This window comes from Dendrobates tinctorius, unplaced genomic scaffold (genome assembly GCF_039654945.1).
Source record: "Dendrobates tinctorius isolate UK_male_01 unplaced genomic scaffold, ASM3965494v1 ptg000102l, whole genome shotgun sequence".
Classification (NCBI taxonomy): Eukaryota; Metazoa; Chordata; class Amphibia; order Anura; family Dendrobatidae; genus Dendrobates; species Dendrobates tinctorius.
Genome location: NW_027361770.1, coordinates 6073803 through 6094723, shown reverse-complemented (window position 1 = coordinate 6094723; position 20921 = coordinate 6073803). Strand labels below are relative to the sequence as shown.

The window sequence follows — 20921 nt, the reverse complement described above, 5'->3', positions numbered from 1 at the left end:
ACACACACACACATACATACACACTTTGAGCTTTATATATAAGATGTCTGGCTCTGCACGGCTGGACATCCATCAGATGCTCCTTTGCTATGGGCCAGACTGTTGCAATCCGGTCCTGCATGCTTGCCATGTGCTCAGTGACACTCTTGTAACCAAACAAAAGGACATAAACCAAAAATTGTTTATTTACGGAAATAAGTTGGTTATGGCTATAAATAAAGAGAATACCGCAATATATTAAAAACAACTAATAATAAAGGGTTAATGTCCAAAAAACAATTGAATGGCAAACCATTCGGAATGAAAACCTAAAAATACCACCAAGTCTAGGGTTAAAAATATGTGGGAGATAAAATAATAATAATAAATAATAATACTGAATAAAAAAAAATAAAAAAAGACAAAAAAAATTAAAATATAAAAAATAAAAAATGTGTATGAAACAAATAATGAGAGGACAGGAAGGAGTTAGAATAAAATACAAATGCCTTTATTGATACAAAAAATGGCAAATCGGTGCAAATGCATAAAAGGGTGTCCACACAAAAGAATAAATGTATTTTATATATATATATTTACAAAAGAGCTGCCAAAGGATTGGCAGTAATATATATAAATGTTACCATAAATTCACAATATTTTATATAAAAAAAATGTATAATAGTAGTCCACTCCTACAAAAGGAGTAAAAAATAGGTGTGTACTACCATTATACATTTTTTTATATACAATATTGTGAATTTATGGTAACATTTATATATATTGCTGCCAATCCTTTGGCAGCTCTTTTGCATATATAAAAAAACATTTATTCCTTGTGTGGACACCCTTATGCAATTGCACTGATTTGCCATTTTTTGTATCAATAAAGGTGTTTGTATTTTATTCTTACTCCTTCCTGTCCTCTCATTATTTGTTTCACACACATTTTTTATCAATATTAGTTGTTTTTATTTTTTATTCATTATTATTATTTTTTGTCCCACGTATTTTTAGGTTTTCAATGACACTCTTATGCAGAGTTGGCTCCTGTTCCCTTGTCTCCTTGGCTACGTACATCAACCCATCGTATTCCAGCCACACAATAGCTCAAACGGGGAAAACCCCGTGGACGCCTGTGGTGCCTCGCGGAAAGCTAACATTAGATAGGGCAATAACTAGTGTTGAGCATTCCGATACTTAGTTCCGATACTTTTTTCATATCGAATACCGGAATCGGAAGTTCCCATAATGCTAGGAGCCCGCTCGATTTGATTCAGCCAATGGGGATCCTCAGAAGTGTGGGCACATCCTGTTAGGCATGTAGGCATGTTAACTACTGGCATGGCTGTGATTGGCTGCTGAAATGATGTCATGATGCACTATAAAAACCACAGCAGCCGCCATTTCTGGTCACTCTGCTGTGAATTCAGTTAGGGACAGGCTGCTGTTGAAGACTGTGAGGGACAGTTAGAAAGAGCGATCATCCAAAATATCTATTGCTCTACCCAGGCTACATAATCCACCACTGTAGCATTTTTGTAGCCCAGCAGCGCTGTTTTAATAGCTGTCTGCAAGGGCTGTGTGAGTGCAGACCCACGCTGTGTAGTGCGTCCTGCAGGCACGTCTGCTTGTAGGCCGCCCAGCGTGTGTCTCTGCCTCATACACATTTTTCTTTTATTGCTGCTTTTTTTTTTTTCTCCTGTATAGTGTGCTTCCATACGTATCCATATACGTTGGTTGCAAACACTAAAGGAGTGGACAGCGGAGCCTTTCAGCAGCCTTTCAGTGCTATAGCCCATTTCTCTGCACTGTTTTTGGCTGTCTGATAGGTCTGTGTGTGAGTGCAGCTCACGTTGCAGTGTGTTCTACAGCCACCGCTAGCTGTAGTCCGCTCAGCGTGTGTCACTGCCTCATACATAGTCCTTTTTTTGCAGCTAATTTAGCCAGATTTTTGCTCCTATATCAGTGTGCTTCCAACCGCATCCATTGTCATTGGTTGGTTGCAAACACTATATAGGATTAGATAGAGGAGCCTTTTTGCTGGCTTGTGCCCTTCAGGGCCAGCCAGACTAGTATCACCCTATTTTTTGGAGCCTCATCAATTGCATTGTAGGTTAGCTTCCTGCATTGTAATCGCTCCAAAAAGTTTGTGATACTATAGCTTTCAAACTTTGGTCACATCCTTTTCTTCCCCCCCCCCCCCCAAAAAAAAAGGAAATAAAGTTCACCAAACACTCCACTTTACAGTTGTCTAGGCCACATTAGATCATATTAAAGTGTAGTACACACACTCTTAGCCAAATTAGTGTTTCTTATACTGGTTAGCAGGTGTTCAGGAATAAGAACACTAAGCCACCCCTTTTTTACTTTTCTGCCTATCTATCAGTCTACCAAGATGAAGAAGGCAGGGAGTAAGAAGGCACGTGGTCGTGGAGTTTCAGCATGGAGAGGACGGGGGGGATTCGGTGTCTGCTGCGGCCACCAGTGACCCGGCATCCCCCACTTTTACCAGGCAACAGTCCTTCATGCGCAGCTTTGTAGGACCTCGCCGTACCCCACTGCTGCGTGACGAACAAATTGAAGCCGTTGTCGGATGGATGGCAGCTAACGCATCCACTTCAATGACTTCCGCATCCTCCCAAGGCCAGAGCACTGAAGAGCAACCATCTGTCTCTTCACCACCTGCCAAACGAGGGAAAAATGTGAGCAACCTCAATACCACAAATATGTGGAAACATGTGCGTACCAAGCACGAGGTGGAGTTACACAGACACACTGAAGATGTAGGCCAACCTTCAGCAGCACCTACCACCTCTTCAGCTCGTGTTGGGGCCTCTTCCTCCAGCTCACACACAGCTGGTTCGGCTTCCTCACTGGAACGCCATGGAAGAACCACTGCCACTGTTGTCCAGAGACCCAGTGAAATTCCACCCACTGAACCACGTTCGCAGTCATCATCACACTCCCAGGCCACTCACCAGCAATCGGTAGCACAGGCATGGGAGAAAAAGCGGCCATACTCGGCAAACCATCCCCGAGCACTGGCTCTGAATGCCGGCATTGCCAAACTACTGGCCCTTGAGATGCTGTCATTCAGGCTGGTGGAGACTGACACCTTCCGGAACTTTATGTCATTGGCAGTTCCACAATACAATGTGCCCAGCCGCTTTTATTTCAGCAGGCAAGCCGTCCCTGCCCTGCAAAAGCATGTGGAGGGAAAAATTAAAAATGCGCTACTAAATGCCGTCAGTAGCAAGGTCCACCTGACCACCGATGCGTGGACCAGTAGCCATGGACAGGGACGATACCTTTCCCTCACTTCCCATTGGGTCAATGTTGTGGAGCCGGGTACAGATCTGGAGAGTGGCTCTGTACGTATTCTGCCAACTCCAAGGATTGCAGGAATGCAGTCTGCACATATTGAGTGCTCCTCCTACTCTAGCTCCTCGGAATCAGCACTGCGTGAGCCTGTTAGGCCAGATATGAACACAGGTGTGGCCAAACGTCAACAGGCCGTCCTTAAATTAATTTCTTTGGGGAATCGGAGCCACACAGGACAGGAGCTCTGGAATGCCATCAAGCAGGAGAGCGATGTGTGGTTTGTGCCAGCGAATCTCCAGCCAGGTTTGGTAGTGAGTGACAATGGCGGAAATCTAGTGGCAGCTCTGGGCCTAGGCAACCTCACTCACATACCATGTATGGCACACGTGCTCAATTTGGTCGTGCAGAGCTTTCTGAGGGACTATCCGGATCTTGATGCACTGCTGCACAAGGTTCGCCTAGAGTGTGCTCACTTGCGGCGTTCCAGCATGGCAAGATCGCGCATTGCATCTCTGCAACGCCGATTCCGCCTGCCAGAACATCGCATCATATGTGACCTCCCCACCAGGTGGAATTCAACGTTACATATGTTGGAGCGGTTGTGTGAGCAGCAGGCAGCAGTAATGGAGTACCAGCTGCATCAGGCGCAAACAAGTCGCACTGTGCGCCGGACACACTTCACCACCACTGAGTGGGCCACTATGAGGGACATCTGCCAAGTTTTGTGTGCCTTCGATGACTCCACGCGGATGGCCAGTGCAGATGATGCACTAATCAGCATGACTGTCCCCCTCATCTGTCTGCTTCAAAAAACCTTACAAGCACTAAGTGAGGAAGTTTTTGAAGAGGTCGAGGATGAGCAGTCAGAAATGCCATCTGCTTCTGGCAAGTCTGCGCAACGTGCTTCCACACAAAGGCCCAGGCAGGGGACACTTAGTGAGAAGGATGACGAGGAGTCAATGGAGGAGGAGGAACACATCTCTCCAGAGGAGGGAGGTACACAAGGCTCTAGTAGTCAGTGTGTACAGCGAGGGTGGGGTGATGCTGAGCAGGCAGAGAAGCTGCCTCAAGCTGGGGACAGCATTTCCGGTCCAGTTGGCAGTCTGCAGCACATGGTTGATTTCATGCTGCAGTGCTTGTTAAATGACCGCCGCATCGCCAACATTCTCCACACGGCTGATTATTGGGTGTACACCCTCCTAGATCCTCGCTACCGGGACAACTTACAAAGCCTCATACCACAGTTGAACCGGGAGCGAAAAATGAGGGAGTACCAAGAAACACTTGTGCAGGCAATCATGTTCTCCATTCCCCCCGCAAGTGTTGCTGGTAGTGCTTTTCAAAGCAGCCATGTGGGTAGAGGCAGTGGAGGAAGCTCTGCACAAAGAGGTAGCAGAGGCAGTGCCGCAGGACAAGGCAAGGCCAGTATGGCCCAAACGTGGAAAAGTTTTGTGGGACCGCCACAAACGGCTACACCATCACAGACGGCTCCAGTCAGCAGGAGGCAAAGTTTCAGTCAGATGGTGACAGACTACTTGTCTTGCCCTGTTAGTGTTCTCCCAGACGGCTCTTCCCCGTTCAAGTATTGGGTCTCTAAGCTGGATACATGGTCAAAGCTTAGCCAGTATGCATTGGAGGTGCTGGCTTGCCCTGCTGCCAGTGTATTATCGGAACGTGTCTTTAGTGCTGCAGGTGGTGTGGTAACAGACCGTCGCACGCGACTATCCGCCGATAATGTTGACCGGCTTACTTTTCTGAAAATGAACAAGGCCTGGATCTCACCTGAATTTGCCAGTCCTCTTCCAGAATAAATAATTGGCTGGCAACAGGATCCAGGTCTCCTGTTGTGTTCATGTTTCTATGACCTGAACTTTATTTCCTGGGCTACAGCAACGCCCGTTGTTGCTCAGAAGTGCTGTCCACATAGACAAAACACTCGCTCATGTGTAAGTGGGGTTCGGTAACGTCAGCTGATCCCCTGCTGTGTGTATGGCAAAGTGTCCTGCTCCCTCCACAGTCAAACAACCTCAGATTTACACCTGGCTCCAAGTAGGCCTCGGCCTACTGCCTGATTTTCCCTGGGCTCCGACACCGCCAGTTGGTGCTCAAAAGTGCTGTCCGAACAGACAAAACACTCGCTCATGTGTAAGTGGGGTTCGGTAACGTCAGCTGATCCCCTGCTGTGTGTACGGCAAACTCTCCTGCTGCCTACAACTTCTGACTACCTCTGATTTAATATGTTCTCTGATTTGCCCTCTGTCTTCACTCTGTTTCGAGTATTTCCTCCGGCCTACAACCCTGCCTGTTTCTGCTCTCAAGTGCCGTCTGCACAATCCACACTTGTTCCTGTGTTACCTGGGTCCTGTAACATCTGCTCATCTCCAGAGGTGAGCACGGCAATGTGTCCTGCTTTGTCTACATTCCCACTACTTGTAGTGGAAATGTGGACAGAGCAGGAGACATTGCCTGACTCACCTCTAGGGAGAAGCTGCTGTTACAGAACCCCAGTAACACAGTAACAAGTGTGGATTGTGCAGACGGCATTTCAGAGCAGCAACTGGCGTGGTTGGAAGCCAGAGGAAATACTCGAAACAGAGTGAAGATAGAGGCCTAATTGGAGTACGTTGACAGTTAGTAGTAGTCTAGAAACAATCGCAAACTGCCACCAAGTAGGCCTCGGCCTACTACCTGATTTTCCCTGGGCTCCGACACCGCCAGTTGGTGCTCAGAAGTGCTGTCCGCACAGACAAAACACTCGCTCATGTTTAAGTGGGGTTCGGTAACGTCAGCTGATCCCCTGCTGTGTGTATGGCAAAGTGTCCTGCTCCCTCCACAGTCAAACAACCTCAGATTTACACCTGGCTCCTAGTAGGCCTCGGCCTGCACCCTGATTGTCCCTGGCTTCCAACAATGCTAGTTGGTGCTCGGAAGTGCTGTCCACACAGAAAAACACACTTGTTCATGTGAAAGTGGGGGTCAGTAACGTCAGCTGATCCCCTGCTGTGTGGAGGGCAAAGTGTCCTGCTCCCTCCAAAGTCAAAATACCTCAGCTTTACACCTGGCTCCTAGTAGGCCTCGGCCTGCACCGATTGTCCCTGGGCTCCAACAACGCTAGTTGGTGCTGGGAAGTGCTGTCCACACAGAAAAACACACTTGTTCATGTGAAAGTGGGGTTCGGTAACGTCAGCTGATCCACTGCTGTGTGGAGGGCAAAGTGCTGCTGCCTCCAAATTGTAACTACTTCAGATTTAAACATTCTCTGATTTGGCCTCTGTCTCTAGTATTTCCCCTGACCTCCAACACCGCCAGTTCCTGCTCACAGTTGCCGTCCACGCATTCCACACGTGTTCCTGTGTTACTGGGGTTCTGTAACGTCAGCAGATCCCCCAATATGTGTCCGCCACTGTCTCCTGCGCTGTCCACCTTCCCACTGCAAGCGGTGGGAAAGTGGACAGAGCAGGAGACAGTGGCAGACACACATCAGGGGATCTGCTGACATTACAGAACCCCAGTAACCCAGGAACACGTGTGGATTGGGCAGACGGCTGCTGTACGCATAAAATGGCGGTGTTGGTGGTCACGTAAAATCCTGGAAACAGAGTGGAGACAGATGCCTATTTGGAGCACGTTGACAGTCTGTTGTAGCCTACAAACAATCAAAAACTGCCACCAAGTAGGCCTCGGCCTGCACCATGATTGTCCCTGGGCTCCAACAACGCCAGTTGGTGCTCGGAAGTGCTGTCCACACAGAAAAACACACTCGTTCATGTGAAAGTGGGGTTCGGTAACGTCAGCTGATCCCCTGCTGTGTGGAGGGCAAACTGCTGCTTCCTCCAAATTCAAACAACGTCTTATCTTAAACTGCCTCCAAGTAGGCCTCAGCCTACAAAATGACTATCCCTGGGCTCCAACATCGTCAGTTGTTGCTCGGAAGTGCTGTCCACACAGAAATAAACACTCGTTCATGTGAAAGTGGGGGTCAGTAACGTCAGCTGATCCCCTGCTGTGTGGAGGGCAAACTGCTGCTGCCTCCAAATTGTAACTATTTCAGATTTAAACATTCTCTGATTTGGCCTCTGTCTCCACTCTGTCTCTAGTATTTCCCCTGACCTCCAACACCGCCAGTTCCTGCTCACAGTTGCCGTCCACGCATTCCACACGTGTTCCTGTGTTACTGGGGTTCTGTAACGTCAGCAGATCTCCAAATATGTGTCAGCCACCGTCTCCTGCGCTGTCCACCATCCCACTGCAAGCGGTGGGAATGTGGACAGAGCAGGAGACAGTGGCAGACACACATCAGGGGATCTGCCGACATTACAGAACCCGAGTAAACCAGGAACACGTGTGGATTGGGTAGACGGCTGCTGTACGCATAAACTGGCGGTGTTGGTGGTCACGTGAAATCCTGGAAACAGAGTGGAGACAGATGCCTAATTGGAGCACTTTGACAGTCTGTTGTAGCCTACAAACAATCTAAAACTGCCACCAAGTAGGCCTCGGCCTGTCCCTGGGCTCCAACAACGACAGTTGGTGCTCGGCAGTGCCTTTGGCACGGGTACTCCCTGTTGCCCAGCCTGTTTTCAGCACGCCTGCTGTTTCCGGGTAGTGTCAAGGTCACTATGCCACCAATCCGTTGTCCTGTCGTCTTGCGGCCGGGTTAGCCGACTCTACGATGCCTGCAGTTTAGGTGACTCCTATGTGGGCTGCGGGAACTGGCACTGAAGGCTGGATCCGTAGTGCCAATGGGACATGGACCCCCTGTAGGACTGTGGGTTTCGGTAACTGCGGCCGGCTTGCGGCCTGGCTACTTTGCTTTGAATGGGTACCTTCTGCTACCCACCCGGGTTCCAGCACTGTCTGCTGGTTCTCGCCAGAGCCTTTGGCCTAGGTGCCTCCATCTCGGTATCCGAAGTCCAGCACCGTCAGCTGGTCCTTGGTAGTGCTTTCTAGCACAGGTACCTCCTACCTAGTAACCGTGGTCCAGCACCGTCAGCTGTTCCTCGGTAGTGCCATTGGCTCTTGTAGCTTTTGCTACCCATCTGGGTTCCAGCACCGTCAGCTGGTTCTCGGCAGTGTCTTTGGCACGGGTACTCCCTGTTGCCCAGCCTGTTTTCAGCACGCCTGCTGTTTCCGGGTAGTGTCAAGGTCACTATGCCACCAATCCGTTGTCCTGTCGTCTTGCGGCCGGGTTAGCCGACTCTACGATGCCTGTAGTTTAGGTGACTCCTATGTGGGCTGCGGGAACTGGCACTGAAGGCTGGATCCGTAGTGCCAATGGGACATGGACCCCCTGTAGGACTGTGGGTTTCGGTAACTGCGGCCGGCTTGCGGCCTGGCTACTTTGCTTTGAATGGGCACCTTCTGCTACCCACCCGGGTTCCAGCACTGTGTGCTGGTCCTCGCCAGAGCCTTTGGCCTACGTGCCTCCATCTCGGTATCCGAAGTCCAGCACCGTCAGCTGGTCCTTGGTAGTGCTTTCTAGCACAGGTACCTCCTGCCTAGTAACCGTGGTCCAGCACGGTCAGCTGTTCCTCGGTAGTGCCATTGGCTCTTGTAGCTTTTGCTACCCATCTGGGTTCCAGCACCGTCAGCTGGTTCTCGGCAGTGTCTTTGGCACGGGTACTCCCTGTTGCCCAGCCTGTTTTCAGCATGCCTGCTGTTTCCGGGTAGTGTCAAGGTCACTATGCCACCAATCCGTTGTCCTGTCGTCTTGCGGCCGGGTTAGCCGGCTCTACGGTGCCTGCAGTTTAGGTGACTCCTATGTGGGCTGCGGGAACTGGCACTGAAGGCTGGATCCGTAGTGCCAATGGGACATGGACCCCCTGTAGGACTGTGGGTTTCGGTAACTGCGGCCGGCTTGCGGCCTGGCTACTTTGCTTTGAATGGGTACCTTCTGCTACCCACCCGGGTTCCAGCACTGTCTGCTGGTTCTCGCCAGAGCCTTTGGCCTAGGTGCCTCCATCTCGGTATCCGAAGTCCAGCACCGTCAGCTGGTCCTTGGTAGTGCTTTCTAGCACAGGTACCTCCTGCCTAGTAACCGTGGTCCAGCACCGTCAGTTGGTCCTTGGTAGTGCCATTGGCTCTTGTTCCTTCTGCTACCTATCCGGGTGCCAGCACTGTCTGCTGGTTCTCGCCACAGCCTTTGGCCTAGGTGCCTCCATCTCGGTATCCGAGGTCCAGCACCGTCAGCTGGTCCTTGGTAGTGCTTTTTAGCACAGGTACCTTCTGCTTAGTAAACGTGGTCCAGCACCGTCAGTTGGTCCTCGTTAGTGCCATTGGCTCTTGTTCCTTCTGCTACCCATCCGGGTGCCAGCACTGTCTGCTGGTTCTCGCCACAGACTTTGGCCTAGGTGCCTCCATCTCGGTATCCGAGGTCCAGCACCGTCAGCTGGTCCTTGGTAGTGCTTTTTAGCACAGGTACCTTCTGCTAAGTAACCGTGGTCCAGCACCGTCAGTTGGTCCTCGGTAGTGCCATTGGCTCTTGTTCCTTCTGCTACCCATCCGGGTGCCAGCACTGTCTGCTGGTTCTTGCCAGTTTCTCAGCCTTCTTGTACCTTCTGCTACATTTCCAAGATCAAGCTTTTTGAAATTGTCTTTGGTAATCCTTATTGATCTCCATGACGACGACCCTGATGACGACGACCCTGAAGACCACACCAAAGAAGACCAGAAATATGACCCTAAATAATAAGACCAAGAGGACAAAGAACATGAAGACAACCACCAAGATACAGAACAAAAGACAGAAGAACAAGAAGCAGAAGAAGCAAAAGCAGAAGAACAGAAAGCAGAAGAACATTAAGCATAAGACTAAAAATCAGCATAGAAGAAATCAAAATTATAAGCAGAAGAAGACTAAGCAGTAAATGGGGGTGAGTCCGTTCCTCCTCGTGGTGCCCCTGGAAAATGCCTGCTGCTGCAAGCCAAACTGAACGCGGACAAATCCTGTTGTAAATCTTTAGTGACAGGCAGAACGTAAGGTGTAATCTTATAACTTTTATAGATAAGTACTACAGGAATGCCTGTCACCATAAGAAAATGAAGACAAAGAAGAATAGGAAGAAGATAAAGAAATAGCATATTAAAATTAATAATAGCTGAATAAGAAGAATATGAAGAATAGAAAAAAAAAATTAATGGGAAGAAGATGAATAAGGTGAAGAAAAAGTTGATGAAAAAAATGCTACTGCTGCGGATCATGAAGGAGAAAGTGTGGGAGAAGTACAAAAGAAGGTGAAGAGCATGGAAGTTGTGAAACATACATATCTGACAAAATATAAAAAAAGGTTAACATAGTCAATATCTTTTTAACTCCGAACGTCTTGAAAAAAAAATTGGAATTAATGCTATGCCATGTGATTTGAATAAACCACTATGCCTTTAATGTCTCCTCCACCTCCTACAATACATTCTACATGATTCGTATTTGTTTTCAATTATGTAGAATTAGCCAACAAGGAAATAAAGGGCTTTTTTTAATTCCGATACCGGAAGTCCCATTGACTTTGAATGGGACTTCCGGAATCGGAATCGGCGATACCCGATATTTTTTTCGTATCGGGCGATACCATATTTTTGGGTATCGAACGGTATCGCTCAACACTAGCAATAACATGTCGCAATGCCTCCAGTCCTTGGAGCCCACTTTTTTGAGCATGGATTTGAAGGTCTTGTTAAACCTCTCCACCAACTCGTCGGTTTGTGGGTGGTACACCAACGTGCGTAGATGTTTAATCGGGAGCAGTTTACATAGCTCCCTGGTCACCTTGGACATAAAAGAAGTCCCCTGATCTGTAAGGATCTCCTTTGGCAACCCAAGGCGACAAAACATTGCAAACAGCTTGCGGGTGGTTAGTTTTGCCAAGGTGTGACAAAGGGGTATCACCTCTGGGTAAAGCGTGGCGTAATCCACTACGACCAGAATATGTTGGTGGCCCCGGGCGGATTTCAATATAGGGCCCACCAAATCCATTGCTATCTGCTTAAAGGACCAATGGACTCTGGAACTTAGCAATAGGTGTGGTCAATTGGCACTCGGGACATGACTCACAATACCGCTGTACCTCTGCATACACCCCAGGACAAAAGAACCGCTGCAGTATGCGTTCTTGGGTTTTCTTTACCCCCAAGTGTCCTCGCCATCTCTAGCACGGCCCGACGGTACGACTTGGGTACCACGAGCTGTTCTAACACTTCATCTCGGATTTTAATCAACCCTATACAATAAGTCTTGTTTGACAGTCATGCGGGGAGAACACGTTTCTGCACCTGGGTGCTGTGCCACCCCATTTATTTCCACCATCATTTCCTGTACCAGGGTGGGATCCTGGAGGTGCACTGCTCCAAATGTACCAGTGGACACTTCCAGCTCGGTAATCATCAGGGTCTCCTCGACTTCTCCTGCCAATATTTCTAGGAGAAACTTATCGGGGTTACACTTTGTTTCCAAGTTAGCGACCCCTATGGCAGGTATCCCTGACTCGGGATCTTTGGGTTCCGTGCCCAGAAAAGCATTTCCATTAGTAGGGTTAACCCTGTGCTCCCCACAGGGACAAGAACAGGGGCAAGTCCCTTCCCAACACAGTCCCATATGGAAGTCTTTACCGCTCCCATCACATTTCTTATTTCTCCACACAGGGTGTAAAACGTAACCTCCGTGGTCAGGTACTCTCGGAGTTCTGCATGTATGCACATCACCCCACTTTCCGACCATTGGGGTTGTTCCCGGCAACTAGTAACCCCTGGACCAGAGTCACTAAGCTCCCTGAGTCCAAGGGAGCCTCTGTCTGGTACCATTTGACGAGTACCTGGCACAGCTGGGGTTCACTGCCTGCAGTTGCGGTACAGACTGACTGGGCGTGCAGACACTGAGCATAAACCCGCAGTCCATAGGTTCAGCCATCAGGGGGCAGTTGGCAGCCACATGTCCAGGCCCTTGGCATCGCCAGCACCTGATAGTGGAGGTACTGCTAGTCTTTGAGACCGATTTGGGGTTAATTGGTATCCTGCCACTCTAACTCCAGGGTAACCCCTCAGTATGGACTCAGGGTTGACTGTCCCCAGCAAGAGAACGCCACCCTTTCTCCGGCTCCAGAGCTTGCAGGGTCCGGCGTGACAGCCTCTATGGGGCAGAGTTCCATAAAGTCCTGAGGTATTCCCAGCTCCAAGATCCTATTCCAATATGTAGTAGGTGTTGTAATAATAATAATAAATAATATTAGCAAAGACCTCCAATTAGAAATGTAGAATAGTTTTACAGATTCGCTATGCTGCTTACCCCATGTGCAGGGCGCTGCAGTAGTTTAGGTGTCCACGGTTACGACCATTAAGGGTGTGTGCACACACTGCGGTTTTTTTAGACCAGGGGTGGGGAACCTCAGGTCCCCGAGCCATTTACGGCCCTTGATGACCTTTTATCAGGCCCCCGGGCAGATTCTCAGGGACCACAGTGCTTGGGCAGGGAGTTGTATTTTGACTGACACCAACTCATTAATTTCTTATTGCTCTGTTACCACACACATGCAGTGTTCACTGCTGAATACTGAAGCGCATGCAATGAAAGATTATGTCCTGGCACCAGTGCCAGAGTCAGGATGTACTTTGTGGGCGGAGTTTGTACGGCCCTTGGAAGAAAACGTATCCAAATGGCCCTTGGAAGAAAACAGATTCCCCACCCCTGTTTTAGAGAGAGAGATAGAGAGAGAGAGAGCGCGAGCGAGCTAGAGAGAGAGATAGATAGAGAGAGAGAGATTTGTATGTTCTTTCTTACCAGAAAGAAAACTGCAGCTGCGGTTCCGCACAAAAAGAAGTGACATGCTGTGGAAAATAAACCGAAGAAAATCTGCGCAGAATTTTCCGCAGCATGTGCACTGCGGTTTTGATTTTCCATAGGTTTAAATGGTACTGTACACCGCATGGAAAACTGCTGCGGATCCGCAGGACCTAATCCGCTGCTGAACCGCAGCAAATACCGCAACGTGTGCACACACCCTAACAGTTAACGTACTCTCTCTATATGAGTGGTCGTAACCAAGCTACTGCAATGCCTGCTCATGGACTAAGCAACATAGCAAATCAGCAAAATTATACTATATTTCTAATTGGAGGTTTTTGCTATTAGTATTATACCTATTACATAATGGGATTGGACCTTGGAAGTAGGAATACCCCTTTAAATATAGCCTGCTGTGCACGTAATTGGCATAAAGCTAGCCTGGTCTCGATGGATGTCAGAAGCAATTACTCTATTAAGCCGATTGGCCAGCAGCTTTGCAAGAATTCTAATATAAAAACTAAGCAGGGACATAGAACGCTAAGATTCCGGAAGTAGTGGATCCTTCCTCGGTTTGGGGATTACTATAATAGTAGTATTAGGGCCCCGTCACACTTAGTGACTCACCAGCGATCCCGACAACGATATGAACTTGTCAGGATCGCTGGTGTGTCGCCACATGATCACTGGTGAGCTGTCAAACAGGCAGCTTCACCAGCGATCAGGACAGCAACACGCGGGTAACAAGCGACGCACGTCGCTTAGTTACCCGCAGTGTACGTTAAGATACCAGCGCGCTGGTGCAGGGAGCTGGTAACCAAGGTAAACATCGGGTTTCTAAGCGCCGCACAGCGCTTAGAAACCCGATATTTACCTTGGTTACCAGCTCCCTACACCAGCGCGCTGGTATCTAACGTACACATCGGGTTTCTAAGCACCGCGCTTAGAAACCCTATGTTTACCTTGGTTATCAGCTCCCTGCACCAGCGCGCTGGTATCTAACGTACACATCGGGTTTCTAAGCGCCGCACGGCGCTTAGAAACCCGATGTTTACCTTGGTTACCAGCTCCAGCTTGCTGATCGCTGGTCTCCTGCCTGCCACACGCAGCGATGCGTGCTGGCTAGCGGGAGACCAGTGATCAAAAAAATGTCCTGGCCATTCGAGCACGATCAGCGATACCCGGCAAGTGGGGCCGGTCGCTGATAAGTGTCACACACAGCGATCTCGCTGGTGAGATCGCTGTTGCGTCACAAAACATGTAACTCAGCAGCGATCTCGCTAGCGAGATCGCTGTGTGTGACGGGGGCTTTAGTCACAGAGGATGGTAATCTGCCTAAACTCACTGCCTTATCAAATACCTCTAATAACTGGAAAATCAGAATTTCATTATACAGTATTTCCTGCCGGTAGACCATCCTCCCCGGAAGACTTGTTATTCGACAAAGAACCCAAATCATCCTCTAATTCTTCAAATGAGAGGGGACTATCTAAATATTGTGCATCCTCACTAGTCAGTCTCCACCATGGGCCATACCTTGATGGATTTAAGGAGTCATAAAAATCTTTAAAAACTGAAAAACTCATAGTCGTACTTAAAACTCAGGATTTTAAAGACATAGATATTTACACACAATTCCTAAATACTAGAATCTCTGACTCAACAGCCTTTGTAAAGGGAAAAACGACAATCCTTAAGGCCCCGTTACACTAAGAAGCGATGCACCAGTGATCCCGACAATGATATGACCCAGTCAGGATCGCTGGTGCATCGCTAAGTGGTCGCTAGTGAGCTGCCAAACAGGCAGATGCAGCAGCGGTCGTTACTTACCTGTCAGACACCGCGATAAAGACGTCCTCCCGCCCGCTTCCACGGCCCAGGACGTTCTCACGCGATCAGCGATAACCAGCGGGGGAGCCGGTCGGAGGCAAGTATCACACATAGCGATATCGCTAGCAATATTGCTGCTGCGTCACAAAATCGGTGACGCGCTAGCGATATCGCTTAGTGTGATGGGGCCCTTTAGTCTCTGAATTAATAGATAAGCTTTGGTTGGAAGTACTTGAGCGCCCCATTGTTTGATTCTCTGCCAATAGAGATTAATAGGAAAAACGTGGATTTGATCTGTGCTGCCGAACAACTTGAGGGTCCAGATTTATTCACATACTAGCGTGTGGTTTATTCAACGCGTTTCGAAGTACAATGACTTCTTCAGGAAATACCACATACATTGATGTCATTGTCCTTCAGAATGCGTTGAATAAACCACACTCTAATATGCGAATAATTCTGGACCCTCAAGTTATTCAGCCGTGCAGATCAAATCCACGTTTTCCCATTCATCTCTATAGTTCTGTCACCTAGTGCCTGGTGGATCTGCTGCAGCAGATAATCCTATATGCTATAATATCAGCATTGCCTAGTAAGTACAATTTAATTGTATTAACCCCAGTTATCTTGGATAAGACCCTATTCTGTGCTAGTTTCTCCAACAGCAATTATTTGCTTCTCCGGCAACAAATATTACATTGATTCATCTTTACATTAAATCCCAGCATTTCTCTGCACCTTCTAGATTACACCCAAGTTTGCTGCCATATGTGCCACAATCCTCATGCCAATTTTGGCCACTTTATATGGGATTAAGTTGTAAATTTTAAGATTCTGGTAGAGAGTGCTTAATATGTTATCAGAAGTAGTGGAAATTCCAGTAGACTATATGGCTATACGAAAATTTACATGATAAATCATGATCCTGCCGTGATCGAGTCTTCGTCACAGAGGTGCACTTTATGGCAAGGAAAACTATTGATATCCGCTCAATGGGAGAAAGATCATCCTACTTGTCCTAATGGAAAGAATTTGTGAAAACTGAAGTACCCTTCGAAAATACAGTTTTTAATAAAAAAGGATGTTCTCCAAAGTTTACAAAGGCATGAGGGAAATGGTGTAATGTGCCCCTCACCCAATCTTGGGGTACAGTCCATGTCAAGGTAATATCCCAATGCTCCTTTGATCCGTAACAATGGGTATAGCATTTTATTTGGATAGTGCATCTGCTAACTGTAAGACAGATGGTATAGCCTTCCTATAGCCCAGCATTTCAGTTAATGCTGAGGTCCTGTATATTTTGTTAGCTGTATTTTTTATGCTGTTGCATTCTTCACTAAAACAAGTAATAAAAAAAACACTTCCCACTATGCTTTGCCTATTTATCGAAGGGGATGAAAAAATGGCACCGGTTACAAAAACGTTTCACGCAAGTACAGGGTTGCAACATTTCAAACAGGTGTATAGCAGGTAATTCTGGCGCCAACTGTTCGATAAATTAAGGCCTAAGTTTCACAAAAAAGCAATAAGTGAATCACTACTGAGATTTCACAGCTTGTTTCAGGAAGACTAAAGTGCCTTCACGACAGATGCTAACCTAACAGTTCAGAAAACGTCAATCTAGAACCAAGGCCTTATGTCCACATATATGAGCACCATAAATTCTATACATACAATACATATGTACATATGACCAGTGACACATACCTTAAATTCTGTGATGGATTTGTACTCATTTGCAGTTATTTTGTCTTTCATGGTGCTAAAGTCCATTGGATGCTTAATGATCATGAAATAGCCAGGGGCAATCTGATCCGTAACTGGGAAAGCAAAGAAGCCATGAGGATCCTTCCTGAAAGTTAGGGGAAAAAAGACTTAACAGAAAACCAATGTTCTCAAAGCGAAACAAATGTCATAACTATGGAATCTAGATTTTTTTTTCTTCAAATTCACACCATCCCGCTGCAGCTAGCTTTCAACTTCACAACTAGAGAAAATGTTACCAAACTTGATACGTGTCACTTTATGCACTAAAAACTCTGAAATGCCGTTACATATTCCAGTGACATTCATGGGGAGTTCAAGTTGATATGTTGTGCATTTATAAAAAATATGTGCAATCTGCTGAAAATAAAAAAACAAAAAACTGTCAACCTTTGAATGTTTGGACCCTTAAACCAGATAGTCATACCACTCTAAGTTTAGCAACAATTTTTCATTATTTTTTTAAGGATATTTATAAAACCAATCTTTTTATGGACCTGATTAGTTTTGAAGTGACGTGGACGCTCATATTTATTGTAGTGGCCTTCGGCTCAGTCTCAAGCCATATCAACTTGATGGATGAACGTTTTTATAGGAAGCTAGATCTTGTGCAAACCTACATAGGTCCACTAAGGTGCTCGTCACCATTTTCTTGATAGTATCAAGCCATTGGGTTGCTGGTATTCTTCTTCGCCATGTTCCTTCTATTCTTTTGACCATGATGTCTTTCTCCAGTGATTGATCTCTTGGTTTGATGTGTCCAAAGTAGGCTAGTCATATCTTGGTCCATACATCAATATATAGATTTGTATTTATTTTTATACATTGACATATTAGTTAGGGCATGTGCACACACAGAGTATTTGGTGAGCATTATACCTCAGTATCTTGAAGCCAAAACGAGAATTGGGTGATAAATACAGAAGTGGTGACGTGTTTCTATTATTCTTTTCCTGACTGTTTCCCTCTTGCTTTTGGCTTATAAATGCTGAGGTAAAACATTGACAAATTACTGGATGTTTGAATGTGGTCTTATTAGGAAGTTCCTCCGATGATTCACATAACTCTGTGCTGTGAAAATGCCCTTTTTCCACAAATTTTTCATTTCCACTGAACATGGCAATACCCCCATATGTAATTGGAAATCTTCTATTTGGCATGCAGCAGGGCTCAAATCACAGGAGTGTGATTGGATTTTTGGAGAGCAAATGTGTCCGTAAAAGATTGCGGAAGCCATGTTACATTTGCAGAATCTTTGAGGTGCAAAATAGCACAACCCCCCCCCCCCACAAAAAAAAAAAAAAAGACAACATTTTCACCCCTCAAAAAGTTTATTTAGGAGTTGTTGTGAGCATCTAGGATCTACATGTGCTTCATGGAATAACATTAAGATAGCACTTAATATAACATTGGGCCAGAAACATCAAAAATTAAAATTTTCCCACGAAAATGTTGCTTTAGTTTAGCACAAAATATTTAGTTGTCACAAAATCAGAGAAGAAATGATTCCCTTCAATTTGTTATATAATATATGAAATCAGCAATATCCCATATGTGGGTTAATTTGCATGTGTAGCTTTGTTGGGTGTCACAGTCGTTATAAGCTGCACTCTTTGTGAGCACAGAATGAAGCTCTCAAAAGATCTTTACCATGGATATCTCCATTACTGGTCAGGAAATAGCAACTGATCACAATTTGATGAGGGGAAAAAAAGGACTGGCCACAACAGTGATTTGTGGCAGCTGCAATTCTGATCAGCTGACATGGCACAATGGCACACATGGAAAAATAACATCACACCAGGATGGCTAACCAAAAGAAGAGCATTGAAATGTGGCTTAGGGTAAAAGCCAAATCAGAATCTCAATTTGCAGACCCGGTGTTTCAGGGGTATTGCCCCTCAACAGTGCAAAGTATAAGAACGGATTTCGATAGGTTGCTGTGGGTTTATCCTAAGTCACATTTCAAGGCCTGTAAAGGATCGATAGTGACTTGTAGGATTGCAGCTTCCAACAAGTGGCGCTATGGACTTCAAGTCCTCTTGTTCTCTGAGGAGGCAATTTGTATAATAAATTTCCCAGGGGAACATTGCATGGCAAATAAGCCTCTAAAAGGGATAGGACACATTAATTACACTATTTCTCAGACAAAAAAAAGCACAAGTAAAAGTTGAAGTCTTTGAGAGACTTTTAGGCTTGGTTGCTCCCACCATAAGACAAGGAAAACCCTGGGGTATTGGTAGAGTCAGTTTTGTGATGGATCTGCCACTCGATTGTTTCACAAAAATGTGAATGCAGTCTTCAATTACTGACCAAAGAAAAGAGTGCCACTGTTGAATGCTGTGGGCTTTTGGATACATGGAGAAGATTGTTTTCTGAAACACCACTATATGTGAGAATAAAGCATCAACCCTTCGACCAGAATATCAATTGCATTTAACTTGCACAATGATAAAATAAAAAAAATAAAAAATTGGTATGTATATAATATATACTGTGACGTAGAGATCACTAGCGGGTTTGGGGTGTACTCGCTTGGCAGCGATATAGCATGCAGGAGGACTGTATTTTCTTAAAAGTTCACCTGGGTTTATTGCTCCATAACCCCAGCAGCACAAACACAAAGTAAAACAGCCTTTAGATCCGGCAAAACAAAATATCAATGTCCATAAACAGGGCTTAGTTCCGTCTGACCTGTGGTCACACAGGTCTGGTTATTTTTCCAGGATTCAGGCTAGGTCTGGAGCCAAACACACACAGCTCACCAGGCTCAGGATTACCTGCTTACAAGGTCCGCAGTTTTCCCAGCCAGGCTTCATATAGGTCCTGTCAGCCCAGGCCCACAGTGTCTCCTGGACTCCACAGGAGCACTCGACCTCTCCAGTCATACACACGGGTCGCCACAGTCCCTCACTGACCCCGGTCAGTATCACTCTCGGTTGTCAGACCGTCCACTCCGGAGGCATCTCACATACCACTCTACAGTGTCCAGCCTTGACACAGGGAAATCTGTCCACCATGACAGACTCCCACACACTCACTGTCATGTGCTAAACACACCTCCATTACATAGCTTGTAACCACACCCACAGGATAGATATATATATATATATATATATATATATATATATATATATATATATATATATATATATATATATATATATATATATTTTATCACACACTATATATATATATATATATATATATATATATATATATATAAACACACACACATATACACACATATACACACAGTTGTGGCCAAAAGTATTGACACCCCTGCAATTTTGTCGGATAATACTAAGTTTCTTCCTGAAAATGATTGCAAACACAAATTCTTTGTTGTTATTATCTTCATTTAATTTGTCTTAAATGAAAAAAACACAAAAAGAATTGTCCTAAAGCCAAATTGGATATAATTCCACACCAAACATAAAAAAAGAGGGTGGACAAAAGTATTGGCACTGTTCGAAAAATCATGTGATGCTTCTCTAATTTGTGTAATTAACAGCACCTGTAACTTACCTGTGCCACCTAACAGGTGTTGGCAATAACTAAATCACACTTACAGCCAGTTGACATGGATTAAAGTTGACTCAACCTCTGTCCTGTGTCCTTGTGTGTACCACATTGAGCATGGAGAAAAGAAAGAAGACCAAAGAACTGTCTGAGGACCTGAGAAACCAAATTGTGAGGAAGCATGAGCAATCTCAAGGCTACAAGTCCATCTCCAAAGACCTGAATGTTCCTGTGTCTACCATGCGCAGTGTCATCAAGAAGTTTAAAGCCCATGGCACTGTGGCTAACCTCCCTAGATGTGGATGAAAAAGAAAAATTGACAAGAGATTTCAACGCAAGATTGTGCTTATGTTGGATAAAGAACCTCGACTAACATCCAAACAAGTTCAAGCTGCCCTGCAGTCCGAAGGTAGAACAGTGTCAACCCGTACTATCCGTCGGCGTCTGAATGAAAAGGGACTGTATGGTATGAGACCCAGGAAGACCCCACTTCTTACCCCGAGACATAAAAAAGCCAGGCTGGAGTTTGCCAAAACTTACCTGAAAAAAACTAAAACGTTTTGGAAGAATGTTCTCTGGTCAGATGAGACAAAAGAGGAGCTTTTTGGGGAAAGGCATCAACATAGAGTTTACAGGAGAAAAAAAGAGGCATTCAAAGAAAAAAACACGGTCCCTACAGTCAAACATGGTGGAGGTTCCCTGATGTTTTGGGGTTGCTTTGCTGCCTCTG

The 20921-nt window shown here is 46.2% G+C and overlaps 1 protein-coding gene across 8 annotated transcripts in view; it reads right to left on the bottom strand.

Annotated features, from left to right (window-relative positions):
- The window catches only part of BRD9 (bromodomain containing 9), a 124308-nt gene that overhangs the window by 81789 nt on the left and 21598 nt on the right, over window positions 1–20921 (bottom strand). For all 8 annotated transcript variants that reach the window (XM_073587692.1, XM_073587693.1, XM_073587694.1 and 5 more), the window contains exon 5: window positions 16613–16757. In XM_073587692.1, coding sequence (XP_073443793.1) covers window positions 16613–16757 — 145 coding nt within the window. The remainder of the gene's footprint in view (window positions 1–16612; window positions 16758–20921) is intronic.